We start from the raw sequence: 14,111 nt of genomic DNA, 5'->3' as shown, positions 1-14,111 counted from the left end.
CCCTAGGGATGTTAACAATTACAGACTTCATCAACGTCCTGCACCGGTACTACAAGTCTCCCCTGGTAAGTCTGCCGACCGCTGTCCGCGGCTTGTTGACTCATGTCTGAGGATGCTGATGTGAGCAGATGGGTGTATGTGTGTGATGGCTGCAAGTCTGAGTAGGAGGAATATAGCTCTGCCCACAACACTGAAAATAAGTGTGTGCCCTCTTTCCACAGTAACTAAATGTTCTACTTGCAAAAATCTTCTTGTGAGTACCTGTGCCTTACTCCTGACTTACGTCTGACTTTCCAAGAGTAAGGGCCTGATTTAGAGTTTTGTGGAGGGGGTTACTCGGTCACAGATGTGACGCATATCCCGTCCGCTGTACTACGATCCCATTATATCCTATCGCAGATTGAGTATCCGTAACCTGGATACCAGGCCCTAAGTCACATTTACTCATGGATGAAAGCTGTGTAAAACTGGCCTTGAATATGCAGCTATGCGTAAACCACTCCCATTGCTAATATATTTGGTAATACAGCTATGAGAATAGATCGGAGAGAGCATTGTCCATGGTCAGACACACTTAGGTCATGCAAAAGGTTAAAGTAGTGAGTTCTTATTAGAATTGGTATTTTTGCAAGTACAGGTGAATACTTTTTTCACCTCACAAATCTCAATTTCTTTGACATTTCACAGGTACAAATCTACGAAATTGAGGAACACAAAATCGAAACGTGGCGAGGTAAGAATCAATCGTGCGCAGGTGTGGTCTGTACACGTGTGAAATGTCTCGGAGGCCATGTGGCATGTAAAGTATGAATACAAGTTTTTAGAGTTTGTGCAACATCCCCCGCTGTAACTTGTACTATATACGAAATCATCCGCCTTATTATACTTTAGATGGTATCTCAAATCCCTTATTTAGGATCATAACCCATAATGATGAGAAATCATTCCTCCTTACTTTTAAACCTTCTTTCTTCTGGAAATTGTCGAGCCACAAGTCTTGATAGTTAGTCGCTGAATGAAAGCCTAATGTAAGAAACTCTTCCTTCGCCAAAATTAATGTGACGACTTTTTTGCAACTGGGATGAAAACTGTTATTCCAATCTCATTAGCATCATCATGAAACAGAACAGAAGCCTTTTCCTGGCTGGTTGAGGAAGTTAACCCAGGTACAGCATCAGACCCTCTCAACATCTTACTCAGTGCTTAATTTGTGAAAAAATAAGTGCCAGGGCCCTGGTCAGGAGTCGACTTCATATTACACCACGCGTTGCCCCTGCCAGTGTTGCCAACAACAGTACTTACACATCTACTAACTATCAAACTCCTACCAGTGTGGCAATTCAGACTATTCCAGGCCCCCAAAGCCATAGGAAGGGCTTGGACAGCAGGGATTAGCCATGTTAATGTATATTGAATTAATGAACAGCTGTTGCTCTGCTCATCTCTAAATTACACAAAGAGCTCCCCCATGTGGCATACTGTCATAAGTGCCAATGTAAACAATTAAGTGCTGGTGCTGAGCACCAGAACCCACAGGCACAAATTAAGCACTGAGTTTACTGCAACATAGATGCTTTATGTCAAAGGCTTGTTACCTGTAGTTAATTGAATCATTAATGTTTTCTCTGTAATCTCTGTAATGGGTCAAGTAATGCATCTGAAGTGGTTGACCTCTCTTGATAAAAGAGCAGGAAAGAAAGATTTTGGGGGTGATTCCAACCCTGGCGGTCGGTGATAAAGCGGCGGCCAACCCGCCAACAGGCAGGCGGTAAAAAAAAAGGAATTCTGACCCTGGCGGGAACCGCCAACACAGCCCGCCACTTTAACACTCCGACCGCCACGGCGGGACAAACAAACAGCGCGGCGGTCACCGCCAACAGGCAGGCGGCAGACAATGTACGCCCACCCTATCACAACTCACCAATCCGCCACCTTTTCCGGGGCGGGAGCCCCGCCGATAAAAACACAGCGGAAACAGACTACGAACGGGAAAACGCTCACCTATACACACTCCACGAGGAACCTGGACAGCATGGAACCCGAATTAAACATCCTACCAGCTATTGTCTACCTGCTCATCTACCACGAGTACGAACGCCTGCGCAGACGACAACAGTGAGTACTGCACCTACGACACAGGAGAGGGAGGAGGAGGAAAGCTTACGGGCACACACATACGCAACACCCCCCCCCCCACCCCCACCCCCCCAACTATCTACACACCAATGCAGAGCAACAACTCAGAGTGTCACCCCCCAAACCCCCTGGAAAAATGCAAAGACATAATGAAACTGATAATACAATTTATGTATAAAATAGGTTCATTGAAGTCATGGAAAATCATCTATATGAAATATTAAAAAAAAAAAAATGAACAGTGCGAAATCTAAATACATAGGCAATAAGTCCAGCTCATTTTGTTAAAGTTCCACAGTCCGTGGGCCAATGTCCACAAACACATGGGCAAAGCCCACACAGGAGACCAGATACCGTTGGAGAGAACACTGCTGGGGCATCAGATGATAAAACTACAGGCACCTCAGGGGGAAGGGAAGGGGGGGCACCTCAGCCACAGGAGTCCACGACGCCAGATCCACGAGGGGCCTCCATGCCCACTGTACCATCCAGGGGAGTGCAAAGCCACAGTCTCTCAAGTCTCTACAGTGGGTGGATTGCCCACTGTGCCATCCTGGGGAGTGCAAAGCCACAGTCTCTCAAGTCTCTACAGTGGGTGGATTGCCCACTGTGCCATCCTGGGGAGTGCAAAGCCACAGTCCATCAGATGGATAACCGACTCCAAAGGTATTGGAGGAGGCAGGGTGCTCAGAGTGCAGCGTGAACACCAGCTCGACACAGAACCGGCACTGTCAATGGGCCAGCGGTGCTTGAGACGGCGGGGCCCAGCGGAGCGGTGCTTGAGACGGCGGGGCCCAGCGGAGCGGTGCTTGACAGGAAGGGCCCAGCGGAGCGGTGCTTGACAGGAAGGGCCCAGCGGAGCGGTGTTTGAGACGGCGGGGCCCAGCGGAGCGGTGCTTGAGACGGTGGGGCCCAGCGGAGCGGTGCTTGAGATGAAGGGCCCAGCGGAGCGGTGCTTGAGATGAAGGGCCCAGCGGAGCGGTGCTTGACAGGAAGGGCCCAGCGGAGCAGTGCTTGGCAGGAAGGGCCCAGCGGAGCGGTGCTTGAGACGGCGGGGCCCAGCGGAGCGGTGCTTGAGATGAAGGGCCCAGCGGAGCGATGCTTGACAGGAAGGGCCCAGCGGAGCGGTGCTTGACAGGAAGGGCCCAGCGGAGCGGTGCTTGAGACGGCAGGGCCCAGCGGAGCGGTGCTTGAGATGAAGGGCCCAGCGGAGCGGTGCTTGACAGGAAGGGCCCAGCGGAGCGGTGCTTGAGACGGCGGGGCCCAGCGGAGCGGTGCTTGAGATGAAGGGCCCAGCGGAGCGGTGCTTGAGACGGCGGGGCCCAGCGGAGCGGTGCTTGAGACGGCGGGGCCCAGCGGAGCGGTGCTTGAGATGAAGGGCCCAGCGGAGCAGTGCTTGAGATGAAGGGCCCAGCGGAGCGGTGCTTGACAGGAAGGGCCCAGCGGAGCGGTGTTTGAGACGGCGGGGCCCAGCGGACCGGTGCTTGAGATGAAGGGCCCAGCGGAGCGGTGCTTGAGACGGCGGGGCCCAGCGGAGCGGTGCTTGAGATGAAGGGCCCAGCGGAGTGGTGCTTGAGATGAAGGGCCCAGCGGAGCGGTGCTTGACAGGAAGGGCCCAGCGGAGCGGTGCTTGAGATGGCGGGGCCCAGCGGAGCGGTGCTTGACAGGAAGGGCCCAGCGGAGCGATGCTTGACAGGAAGGGCCCAGCGGAGCGGTGCTTGAGATGAAGGGCCCAGCGGAGCGGTGCTTGAGACGGCGGGGCCCAGCGGAGCGGTGCTTGAGATGAAGGGCCCAGCGGAGCGGTGCTTGACAGGAAGGGCCCAGCGGAGCGGTGCTTGAGACGGCGGGGCCCAGCGGAGCGGTGCTTGAGATGAAGGGCCCAGCGGAGCGGTGCTTGAGACGGCGTGGCCCAGCGGAGCGGTGCTTGAGACGGCGGGGCCCAGCGGAGCGGTGCTTGAGATGAAGGGCCCAGCGGAGCAGTGCTTGAGATGAAGGGCCCAGCGGAGCGGTGCTTGACAGGAAGGGCCCAGCGGAGCGGTGCTTGAGACGGCGGGGCCCAGCGGAGCGGTGCTTGAGATGAAGGGCCCAGCGGAGCGGTGCTTGACAGGAAGGGCCCAGCGGAGCGGTGCTTGAGACGGCGGGGCCCAGCGGAGCGGTGCTTGAGATGAAGGGCCCAGCGGAGCGGTGCTTGAGACGGCGTGGCCCAGCGGAGCGGTGCTTGAGACGGCGGGGCCCAGCGGAGCGGTGCTTGAGATGAAGGGCCCAGCGGAGCAGTGCTTGAGATGAAGGGCCCAGCGGAGCGGTGCTTGACAGGAAGGGCCCAGCGGAGCAGTGCTTGAGACGGCGGGGCCCAGCGGAGCGGTGCTTGAGATGAAGGGCCCAGCGGAGCGGTGCTTGACAGGAAGGGCCCAGCGGAGCGGTGCTTGACAGGAAGGGCCCAGCGGAGCGGTGCTTGAGACGGCGGGGCCCAGCGGAGCGGTGCTTGAGATGAAGGGCCCAGCGGAGCGGTGCTTGACAGGAAGGGCCCAGCGGAGCAGTGCTTGAGACGGCGGGGCCCAGCGGAGCGGTGCTTGAGACGGCGGGGCCCAGCGGAGCGGTGCTTGAGATGAAGGGCCCAGCGGAGCGGTGCTTGACAGGAAGGGCCCAGCGGAGCGGTGCTTGAGACGGCGGGGCCCAGCGGAGCGGTGCTTGACAGGAAGGGCCCAGCGGAGCGGTGCTTGAGACGGTGGGGCCCAGAGGAGCGGTGCTTGAGATGAAGGGCCCAGCGGAGCGGTGCTTGACAGGAAGGGCCCAGCGGAGCGGTGCTTGAGACGGCGGGGCCCAGCGGAGCGGTGCTTGAGACGGCGGGGCCCAGCGGAGCGGTGCTTGAGACGGTGGGGCCCAGCGGAGCGGTGCTTGAGATGAAGGGCCCAGCGGAGCGGTGCTTGACAGGAAGGGCCCAGCGGAGCGGTGCTTGAGACAGCGGGGCTCAGCGGAGCGGTGCTTGACAGGAAGGGCCCAGCGGAGCGGTGCTTGAGACGGTGGGGCCCAGAGGAGCGGTGCTTGAGATGAAGGGCCCAGCAGAGCGGTGCTTGACAGGAAGGGCCCAGCGGAGCGGTGCTTGAGACGGCGGGGCCCAGCGGAGCGGTGCTTGAGACGGCGGGGCCCAGCGGAGCTGTGCTTGAGATGAAGGGCCCAGCGGAGCGGTGCTTGACAGGAAGGGCCCAGCGGAGCGGTGCTTGAGACGGCGGGGCCCAGCGGAGCGGTGCTTGACAGGAAGGGCCCAGTGGAGCGGTGCTTGAGATGGCGGGGCCCAGCGGAGCGGTGCTTGAGATGAAGGGCCCAGCGGAGCGGTGCTTGAGATGGCGGGGCCCAGCGGAGCGGTGCTTGAGATGAAGGGCCCGGCGGAGCGGTGCTTGACAGGAAGGGCCCAGCGGAGCGGTGCTTGAGATGAACGGCCCAGCGGAGCGGTGCTTGACAGGAAGGGCCCAGCGGAGCGGTGCTTGAGACGGCGGGGCCCTGTTCAGCGGTGCCTGTCTTGGCGGGGCCCTCTTCAGCGGTGCCTGTCTTGGCGGGGCCCTCTTCAGCAGTGCTTGTCCTGTCTTTCAAGGGAGCCAGACCTGGCCAGGACTCCCCGCTTAGTCGCCCTCCGACCGTGCGGTTGCTGGCCCCTCCTGTGATGGAGTCCTGGGCCCGTGGGTGTCCTCCGTCACACCCGGTATGGGGCTGGTGGGGCCCTCCTGGGGCCCTCCTGGTCCGCGCGCCTGCTGGCTGACTTCTCTGCCCTGCTGCCCTTGCCCTCCTTCGATGAAGCTCTCTGGCCCTTGCCTCCCCTACGCTCCTTGGTGGCAGCCGTCTCAGCCTTCTCGCGCCGGCCCTTTGTTTTTCGGGTTCTCTTCCCAGGGGGTGGGCTGGCTGTCCCCTTGCTGCTGGCCGATGTATCTGCACTCGGAAAAGGTGGACTCTAATACCCGTGCACAATGGTCGCCCTCGATGCAGGGCTGGTGGTGGCTGAGGTGCTCTTAGGACTCTTAACAGATGGAGGGGGTGGGTCAGGTGATGCAAAGAGGTTAACTTTGGAGAGGAAAAGTTTCTTAGGAGCAATGGGAAGGGTAGGTGCAGTGGGTATGGGAGTGGAGGAAGAGGATGTGGTTGTAGGAGAGTCAAGTGTGCTGTCTTTGGGTGCAGGTGCTTGTGACGTAGGCTGTGGTGAGGTGAATGGCTGTTGGGTGGGTGGCTGCCTGCGTTTGTGTGTTTTGGAAGAGGGGGTGACAGACACACTGGGAGAGGACACAGGGGACGTGTAAATGGCAGTGGGGGTGGTGACTGCACGTGTGCGGACTGTACTGGAGGGTGTGCTGGTGATGGAAGTACTGGCTGATGGTGGTGTGCATGCAGGTGTGAGTGGAGACGTCACAGGGAGGGAGGAGGGAGACGAGGTGGAGGGGGACACAGAGGTTGTAGTGACTGTTGGCATGTCTGCATCTGGATGTTGTTTGTGTGAATGCTTGTGGGATCTGTGGTGCTTATGTCTGGATGAGCTGCCCTTGGGTGTTGAGGTGTGTGCAGGCTGGTCTGATGGTGTGGATGGGATAGGCAGAGGAACAGGAGACTGGGACTGGGTGGAGGCAGTTAGAAGAGGGGGGCTGGAAACAGGGACAATGGCTGCCGTCAGTGCTGAGGCCAGAGCATTGAACGATCGTTGATGGGCAGCCTGACTCGAATGAATGCCCTCCAGGTATGCATTGCTCCGATGCACCTCCCTTTCTACACCCTGGATGGCATTCAAGAGGGTAGACTGCCCAACAATGAGTGTCCTGAGGAGGTCAATGACCTCCTCACTGAGGGCAGCAGGGGTAACTGGGGCAGGGCCTGAGGTGCCTGGGGCGAAGGAGATGCCCGCCTTCCTGGGCGAGCGGGCACGGAGCGAAGGCTGAGGGGCTGCTGGGAGGGCGGGGCTGGTGCGCTGGGTGGCGGCTGTACCTGTTGTGGCGGTGGGCACGGATGTTGCCGCCACCGCTAGGGAGCTCCCTTCCGAGGACGTGTCGGTGTCGCTGACGTCTCCATGGGTCCCCGTTGAGGAGCTCCCCTCGCCCTCCGTATCACTGGTGAACTCGGTGTCTGTAGCATGGCCCTCCGGGGCCATGTGAGTTGCAGCTCCCTCGTACTCCGATGCCAATTCTCCTCCGCCTGATGATGCTAATGCACACATGAACAGGAAGATAAAGAAAATGGGTGGGGGGAGAAATAAAGACAGGTTGAATGCATGCATTGGCAACACCGTTGGCGGAGAGGACAGACACATAAGCCCCCTGCACTACGCTGCGCAATCGGGGTACACTACTCAGTACTTGTGACTAGGCCTACAGGTCTATGTACAACAAATGCACACATGGGTGATGCAGGACCATGGATAGCTCTACTTGGCACCCTACAGAGGTGGGGGGCGGGGGCACAGGGCCATGCCTAAAGGAGGGGACTAGCCTACAGAAAGCGCCCTGTCCTAAAGTCAGCCACAGCCCTCCTCCCCAACCCAGACACCTCCACTGCGCGCAAAGATAGCAGAATGTGCTGATACTCACCCCCTTGTGTCTGCTGTGATGTCCCCACGCGCCCATCCACATCGGGGTAGGCCACCGCCAGGATCCGGGACATCAGGGGGGTCAAGGTACGACTGGCACCCCTCCTACGTTGGGAGGCCATCCCCAGCAGAGACTCGGCGGTCTTCCTGGTCCCGCGGCGGATGTCCTCCCACCTCTTTCGGCAGTGGGTGCCCCGTCTGTTGTGGATCCCCAGGGCCCAGACGTCCTTAGCGATGGCACGCCAAATCTCAATCTTCTGATGGGCGCTGACCTATTTGACATGTACAGGGTGGGAAAGGAAATATCATCACTTTTCTGCATGGTAGATGTGAGTGGCCCCCCCTCCCCAACCTTGCCATGTGGCACATGCTCTCATCTGTCGTGCGTTGCACTCCTCATTCGCTCCCCTCCCCACCATCTTACATACACCCCACTCAACACAGGCATAGCCCATTCAACGTGCACCCAGTGTACTCACCTGTTGGTCTGGAGGACTGTAGAGTAGCGCATACTGGGGGAGGACCCCATCAACAAGTTTCTCCAACTCTTCTGAAGTGAAGGCAGGGGCCCTTTCCCCAGTCGCAGCAGCCATAGTATCTCCCAGACCGAGGTCACAGCAGCACTTGCAGTATAGGTCCTCTCCTGTGGATGATCAGGTCTCGAGTGATTAAGCAGCTAGAAAATGGCGGTCACGCCCGCGGCGGTGCTTACCGCCGCGGTGTGTACCGCGACCGCCGGCGCACATCGTCATTGGCTCCTGATACCCATAGGGTTCAATGTTAACCAATGCGGCTTCGCACCGCGGTCTTCAACCGCCTACTGCCACGGTGTGCCACGCCAGCGCATTGACCTCACATCCCATTGTCACACTTCACAGGTCAGGCAGCCGCCATTTCAAAGGCCCACATGGCTTAATTTCTACTGCGTCACACAGGCCTAGGCCGTGCATTGCCACTCATACACGCCTTTCACTGCATTGCGATTCATTTACTGTGCAAGCTGTGTGAACGAACCTGTGGCTTGCTTCACTCTGTACTCCATGTTGTCCTTCCTAGGCACCGTCCGCTGGGACTTGCGAGGAGAAGGATGAATCCTCCTGTGTACCGACCGCTGGTGGACCTGTCGACAATGGAAGAATGACATATTATACTTCGTTACAGACTTGACAGAGCCACTATTCATGAACTGTGTGCCCAGCTGGAGCCAGACCTGATGTCCCCCATCCACCAACCCACAGGGATTCCCCCTCTGGTGCAGGTTCTCTCAGTACTCCATTTTTTGGCAAGTGGGTCTTTTCAGACAACAGTGGCCATGTCATCAGGGATGTCTCAGCCTTTGTTTTCTAAGGTTTTGTCCAGAGTGTTGTCTGCCCTGATGAAATACATGCGGAGCTACATTGTTTTCCCTGAGGAGGATGATTTGGCTACAGTGAAGGGTGATTTCTATGCCCTTGGACATATCCCCAACATCATTGGTGCCATTGATGGGACCCATGTGGCTTTGGTACCCCCCAAAGGCAGTGAGCAGGTGTACAGAAATAGAAAGAGTTATCATTCTAGGAATGTCCAGGTGGTCTGTTTGGCAGACCAGTACATCTCCCATGTAAATGCCAAGTTCCCTGGGTCAGTGCATGACGCGTATGTTATGCGAAATAGCAGCATCCCCTATGTGATGGAACAGCTACAGAGACACCGTGTCTGGTTATTAGGTGACTCTGGTTACCCCAACCTCTCCTGGCTATTGACCCCAGTGAGAAATCCCCGGACCAGGGCAGAGGAACGGTACAATGAGGCCCATGGGCGAACTAGGAGGATAATAGAAAGGACCTTCGGGGTCCTGAAGGCCAGGTTTAGGTGCCTGCATATGACAGGTGGATCCCTAATGTACTCACCAAAGAAGGTGTGCCATATCATCGTGGCCTGCTGTATGCTTCACAATCTTGCATTGCGACGCCAGGTGCCTTTCCTGCAGGAGGATGGTCCAGATGGTGGTGTTGTAGCAGCTGTGGAGCCTGTGGAGAGTGAAGAGGAGGAAGACGACGGGGACGACACGGACAACAGGGATACAGTTATACAACAGTATTTTCAGTAGCACACAGGTAAGATTCACCCACGCCACTTTACATTTACTTCAGGCCTCCTGCGTCTCTACTTTCTCTGTTTCCCCCCATTTCCTTTTAACTGAATTGTGACTTTCCCTTCACTTTTCAGAGCTGTTTGACCAACTGCGTGACTTCTGCTTTGTTTGCCCATGGACTACAGCTTGTTGTCATTGGTATGTTGTCATTACAATGTAACAGAACATAATTGCACCGTTATGTGTGATACATAATAGTAAAATACAAGCAGACTGCTGTAATTGTAAGTGCAATAAGTGATTTATTTTAATGGGTGGGGGTGGAGTAATGTCCAAGGCAGAGTCCAGTTCTCAGTTTCACAGGTGCATTGTCCATATGCCTGTGGAAGGATGGAGCAGGGGCAGTTCAAGGTTGGACAGGGTGACAATGTGGGACAGTGGGATGACATCAGGGGGTATCTTATGCTGGCGGGGGTCTTGCAATCCTACTCTGTCTTCTTGTGTGATCTCAGGTTCCACTTGCGGGGTGGTTGTCCTTCAGCAGGAGGTGGGGTTCTGGTGGCCTGTCGTTGTGTGGGGGCCTCCTGTACACTAGCGCCGGCGGAGGTGGTAGGCTGTTCGTGGTCCAGGCTAGTGACAGGGGCCCTTTAGGGTGCCACATGGTCCCGCAATGTGGTGACTATCTGGTTAAGGGCCAGGACGATGGTCCCCATTGCGGAACCGATGTTCCTCAGTTCTTCTCTGAACCCCATGTACCGTTCCTCCTGCTGTGCCTGGATCTCCTGGAACCTGGCCAGTACCGTCGCCATCGTCTCCTGGGAGTGGTGGTATGCTCCCATGATGGTGGTGAGGGCCTCTTGGAGAGTGGGTTCCCTGGGCCTGTCCCCCCCCTGTCGCACAGCAGCCCTCCCAGTTCCCCTGTTTCCCTGGGCCTCTGTCCCCTGGACGGTGTGCCCACTACCACTGCCCGCAGGTCCCTGTTGTTGTTGGGGTGGTGGGTCAACCTGGGTGCCCTGTAGTGGCGGACACACCGCTGATTGACGTGTCCTGGAGACAGAGGCATGGGCCCGCTGGGTGGGAGCTGTGCTGGTGTTCCCAGAGGGGGTTAGGTCTGGTGTAGCCTGTGGCTGTCTGTGGGGAACCAACTGTCCAGAGGTCCCCGATGGGCCGGGCTGGTCATCTGGGTCCAGGTCGACAGAGCTGCTGTCATCGCTGGGGGCCTGTTCTGGGGGTGGGATGGACATCTCTGTACCCTCCGTGGCGGTGTGGTGGCGTTCGGGTCCTGCAGGGGTATAAGGGTATGGTTATTGGTTCTGTGTGTGGCATTTCGTGGGATGGATGGGTGTCCGTGTACCCAAGTGCAGGCATTCCTGTGTGGGGGCTTTTGTGAGGGTGGCTTGTGGGGGTGATGTGTGTGTGCAGTGGGCATGCTTTGGTGATGGGTGTCCATGCTTTGTGGTCGCATGCAGGTCTAGGTGTTGGGATGGTTGGGTTGTGATGGTGGTACATTTGGAAGGAGTTGGTGTGATGGGGGTGGGGGTATGATTTGGCATGCAGATGGGGTGGGGGTGGAAAGTAGTAGTTAAGATTTGACTTACCAGAGTCCATTCCTCCAGCTACTCCTGCGAGGCCCTCAGGATGCAGGATGTGCAAGACTTCCTCCTCCCATGCTGTGAATTCTGGGGGAGTAGGTGGGGGTCTGCCGCCAGTCTTCTGCACCGCAATGTTGTGCCTTGATACCATGGAACGCACCTTCCCCCGTAGGTCGTTCCATCTCTTCCTGATGTCCTCCCGATTGCGTGGATGCTGTCCCACCACGTTGACCCTGTCGACTATCCTTTGCCATAGCTCCATCTTCCTAGCAATTGTGGTGTGCTGCACCTGTGCCCCGAAGAGCTGGGGCTCTACACGTACTATTTCCTCCACCATGACCCTGAGTTCTGCGTCAGAGAACCTGGGGTGTCTTTGGGGTGCCATGGGGTGGTGTGGATGAGGTGAGGGATGTTGTATGTGTTGTGGAGTGTGATGTGTGTGGTGGTGTATGGTGTTTTGTGCGTTGTAATTGTGTGGGCGATGTTGTGATTAGCCTCTGTGTGATGGTCTACTCTAAGCAGTGCTGTCTCTCTCTGTCCTTGATTCGCGATTGTGGAAGTAAGGGTTTGTGGGTAATGTGGGTGTGTGTTTTATATTGTCTTAGGTGTGTGGGAGTGGTGTGTGTATGTGTATCAGGTGTGTGTATTTCAAATTGTCCAATGTGGTTGTGTTTTGTAAGGGTGTGTGTATTTTGACCGCGGCGGTGTGTACCGCCAATGGAATACCGCGGTTGAAAGACCGCCGCGTGGATTCGTGGGTCGTAATGGCATGGGCGTATTTCTGTTGGCGTAACGGTGGAGGTTTGGTCATCGCCATTTTTTCGCTGACCTTTGGTGTGGCAGACTTTTGTGGATGTCGGGTTTTTGGCGGTTTGCCAGTTGAGGGTCAGAATGACCGTGGCGGTTTACCGCGGCGGTGTTATGGCGGTCTTCTGACTGGCGGTAAGCGCCTTTTACCACCGAGGTCAGAATGACCCCCTTAATGTTGTAATTCTTCAACAATTTTTAGGTCATGTTTAAGATGTTCTTCCTTTTACCCCTTAATGTTTCTTGTTAAGGTTAACAGTTCTTGTTATCTAGAAAATCTTCTTTTCTTTGTTTCTTGTTTTTTTATCTTTTCAACTATTGGAGAAATTATCTTGTACTGCCCATTTCACAGGAAACATGCTGAGCTGTAGTTAGAACCTGCCCATTAGATTTCAAAATTTCTGAACTTTTTTGCCAGCATTATTTGTTACTGTACTTTTGTAGTTTCCTTCTTGCTTGCGTCATTTTTTGTCTACTGTTCCTTGTTGGCAAATAATTCCAACCACAACTGGACAAGCTTGTCACAAGTTGGTAAGGCCCTCTAGATATAAATGTAGTATGATCATCAGTTGCTGTAGTCTTTGGTTTCAACGCAGCTGTTGGTTGCTGTAACCTATTGTGAGTAGAGGATAGGAGTCACACCGCGTTCGAAGACCACACTGCAGACATGGGGTACTGGGCCACAACCGTGATTGCCGGTGTCGTTTACCTCTGACAGCCAGGGGTTTGTTCTACTGTGGCTCTGCAAACTGGGCCATGTACAACCTTTCTGCACTTGACTGTCATGGTAGCGAGGAAGATCAGTCACCGACTCCTCAGTGAACTAGTGTGGAGGGCAGAGACTCAGAATTTAACAGTCAACCAAGAGACACAATAATATATCTTACATTCCAGTGCCTTTCTAGAACAAGAGAAGTACTTTCATAGCACAACAAAACGTAATACTGCACACAGAAATGTGGCTCGTTACATGATTCTCCCAAACTGTGGGCTAGAACCAATTTGTGTTGTTTCTGCACCCACCCCAGGGCTCTAGTTTGGGAGTAGCAGTAACTGTCCAGCAATACTGAGCTAGCACCATGGCTGCTGCTCCCAACCCGTATGGCACTTAATAATGCATGGGAAAGTGGGACGAGAATCAGCTCAGGTGTGACTACACAACGTGACTTTCATACATGATTGTCCAATGAGGGGACACATAGGTAAGTTCAGTTTGTATCTTGATATATAGTTCATAGCTGCGCAATGCCCCCCCTTTAACATGCGGTTCCAGTACAAGATACAGTCTCTCAGTGTTCCTGCAGCCTTTCCATGCCGAGCGTAGCTCTGTGCTGTGACGATGATGATGCACCCTTGACTGTCACACAGCAGAGTCAGGGAGAAGGAGCAAGGTTGGGGCAGTAGCTCCACCTCTCTGATCACGGTGCTGCAGTTATAGCAGAACAGACCTGGGGTGTGATAATCCTCAGGCAGCTGTGCCAATCAAGGAAGTCCCTGGCTATTGTTGTAGTAACATTTACGTTTCGAAACTCATGGCAAGCAGCAGACAGACCCCTTTGGTCACAGCAGAAATGCTGAATGATGCACTGGACCTTGAGGTTGCTGTTCCTTCACATAGTAGGGACTCTTTGCAGCTTGGGCTGGTGGGGGGGGGGGGACGCAAGTCCACTTCCTCAGGATATTTAAACATCAGACACATGGATAGGTATCTCTTCCTGGACAGTCTCTCTTCCTGCAGGGACGGGTGATTTTCTTCCCTCTCTGAGCTGGCAGACTGGCTTCTATGGACTAAGGAGACCCACAGCCTCTCCACCAATTTGCACTAACTTCCCATGATGTCACCTCAACTCTTGGACAGAGACCATCAGAAAGACATCAGTCCTGGATTACAGCTGTGCTTTAAGTATTCTGCAGAGCACCCCCTTACATAGTGAAGAAA

The 14,111-nt window shown here is 55.5% G+C and overlaps 1 protein-coding gene across 6 annotated transcripts in view; it reads left to right on the top strand.

The window, feature by feature from the left end:
- PRKAG3 (protein kinase AMP-activated non-catalytic subunit gamma 3) overlaps positions 1-14,111 on the top strand; it is a 313,220-nt gene that overhangs the window by 195,757 nt on the left and 103,352 nt on the right. For all 6 annotated transcript variants that reach the window (XR_011202029.1, XR_011202032.1, XR_011202031.1 and 3 more), the window contains 2 exons: positions 7-65; positions 688-733. Coding sequence is in view for 1 of the 6 variants with exons in the window: in XM_069227140.1 (XP_069083241.1) it covers positions 7-65; positions 688-733 (105 nt within the window). In the remaining 5 variants the exon portion in view is untranslated. The remainder of the gene's footprint in view (positions 1-6; positions 66-687; positions 734-14,111) is intronic.

Source organism: Pleurodeles waltl, chromosome 3_2 (assembly GCF_031143425.1).
Source record: "Pleurodeles waltl isolate 20211129_DDA chromosome 3_2, aPleWal1.hap1.20221129, whole genome shotgun sequence".
Taxonomy (NCBI): domain Eukaryota; kingdom Metazoa; phylum Chordata; class Amphibia; order Caudata; family Salamandridae; genus Pleurodeles; species Pleurodeles waltl.
This window is presented reverse-complemented; position numbering and strand designations above follow the sequence as displayed.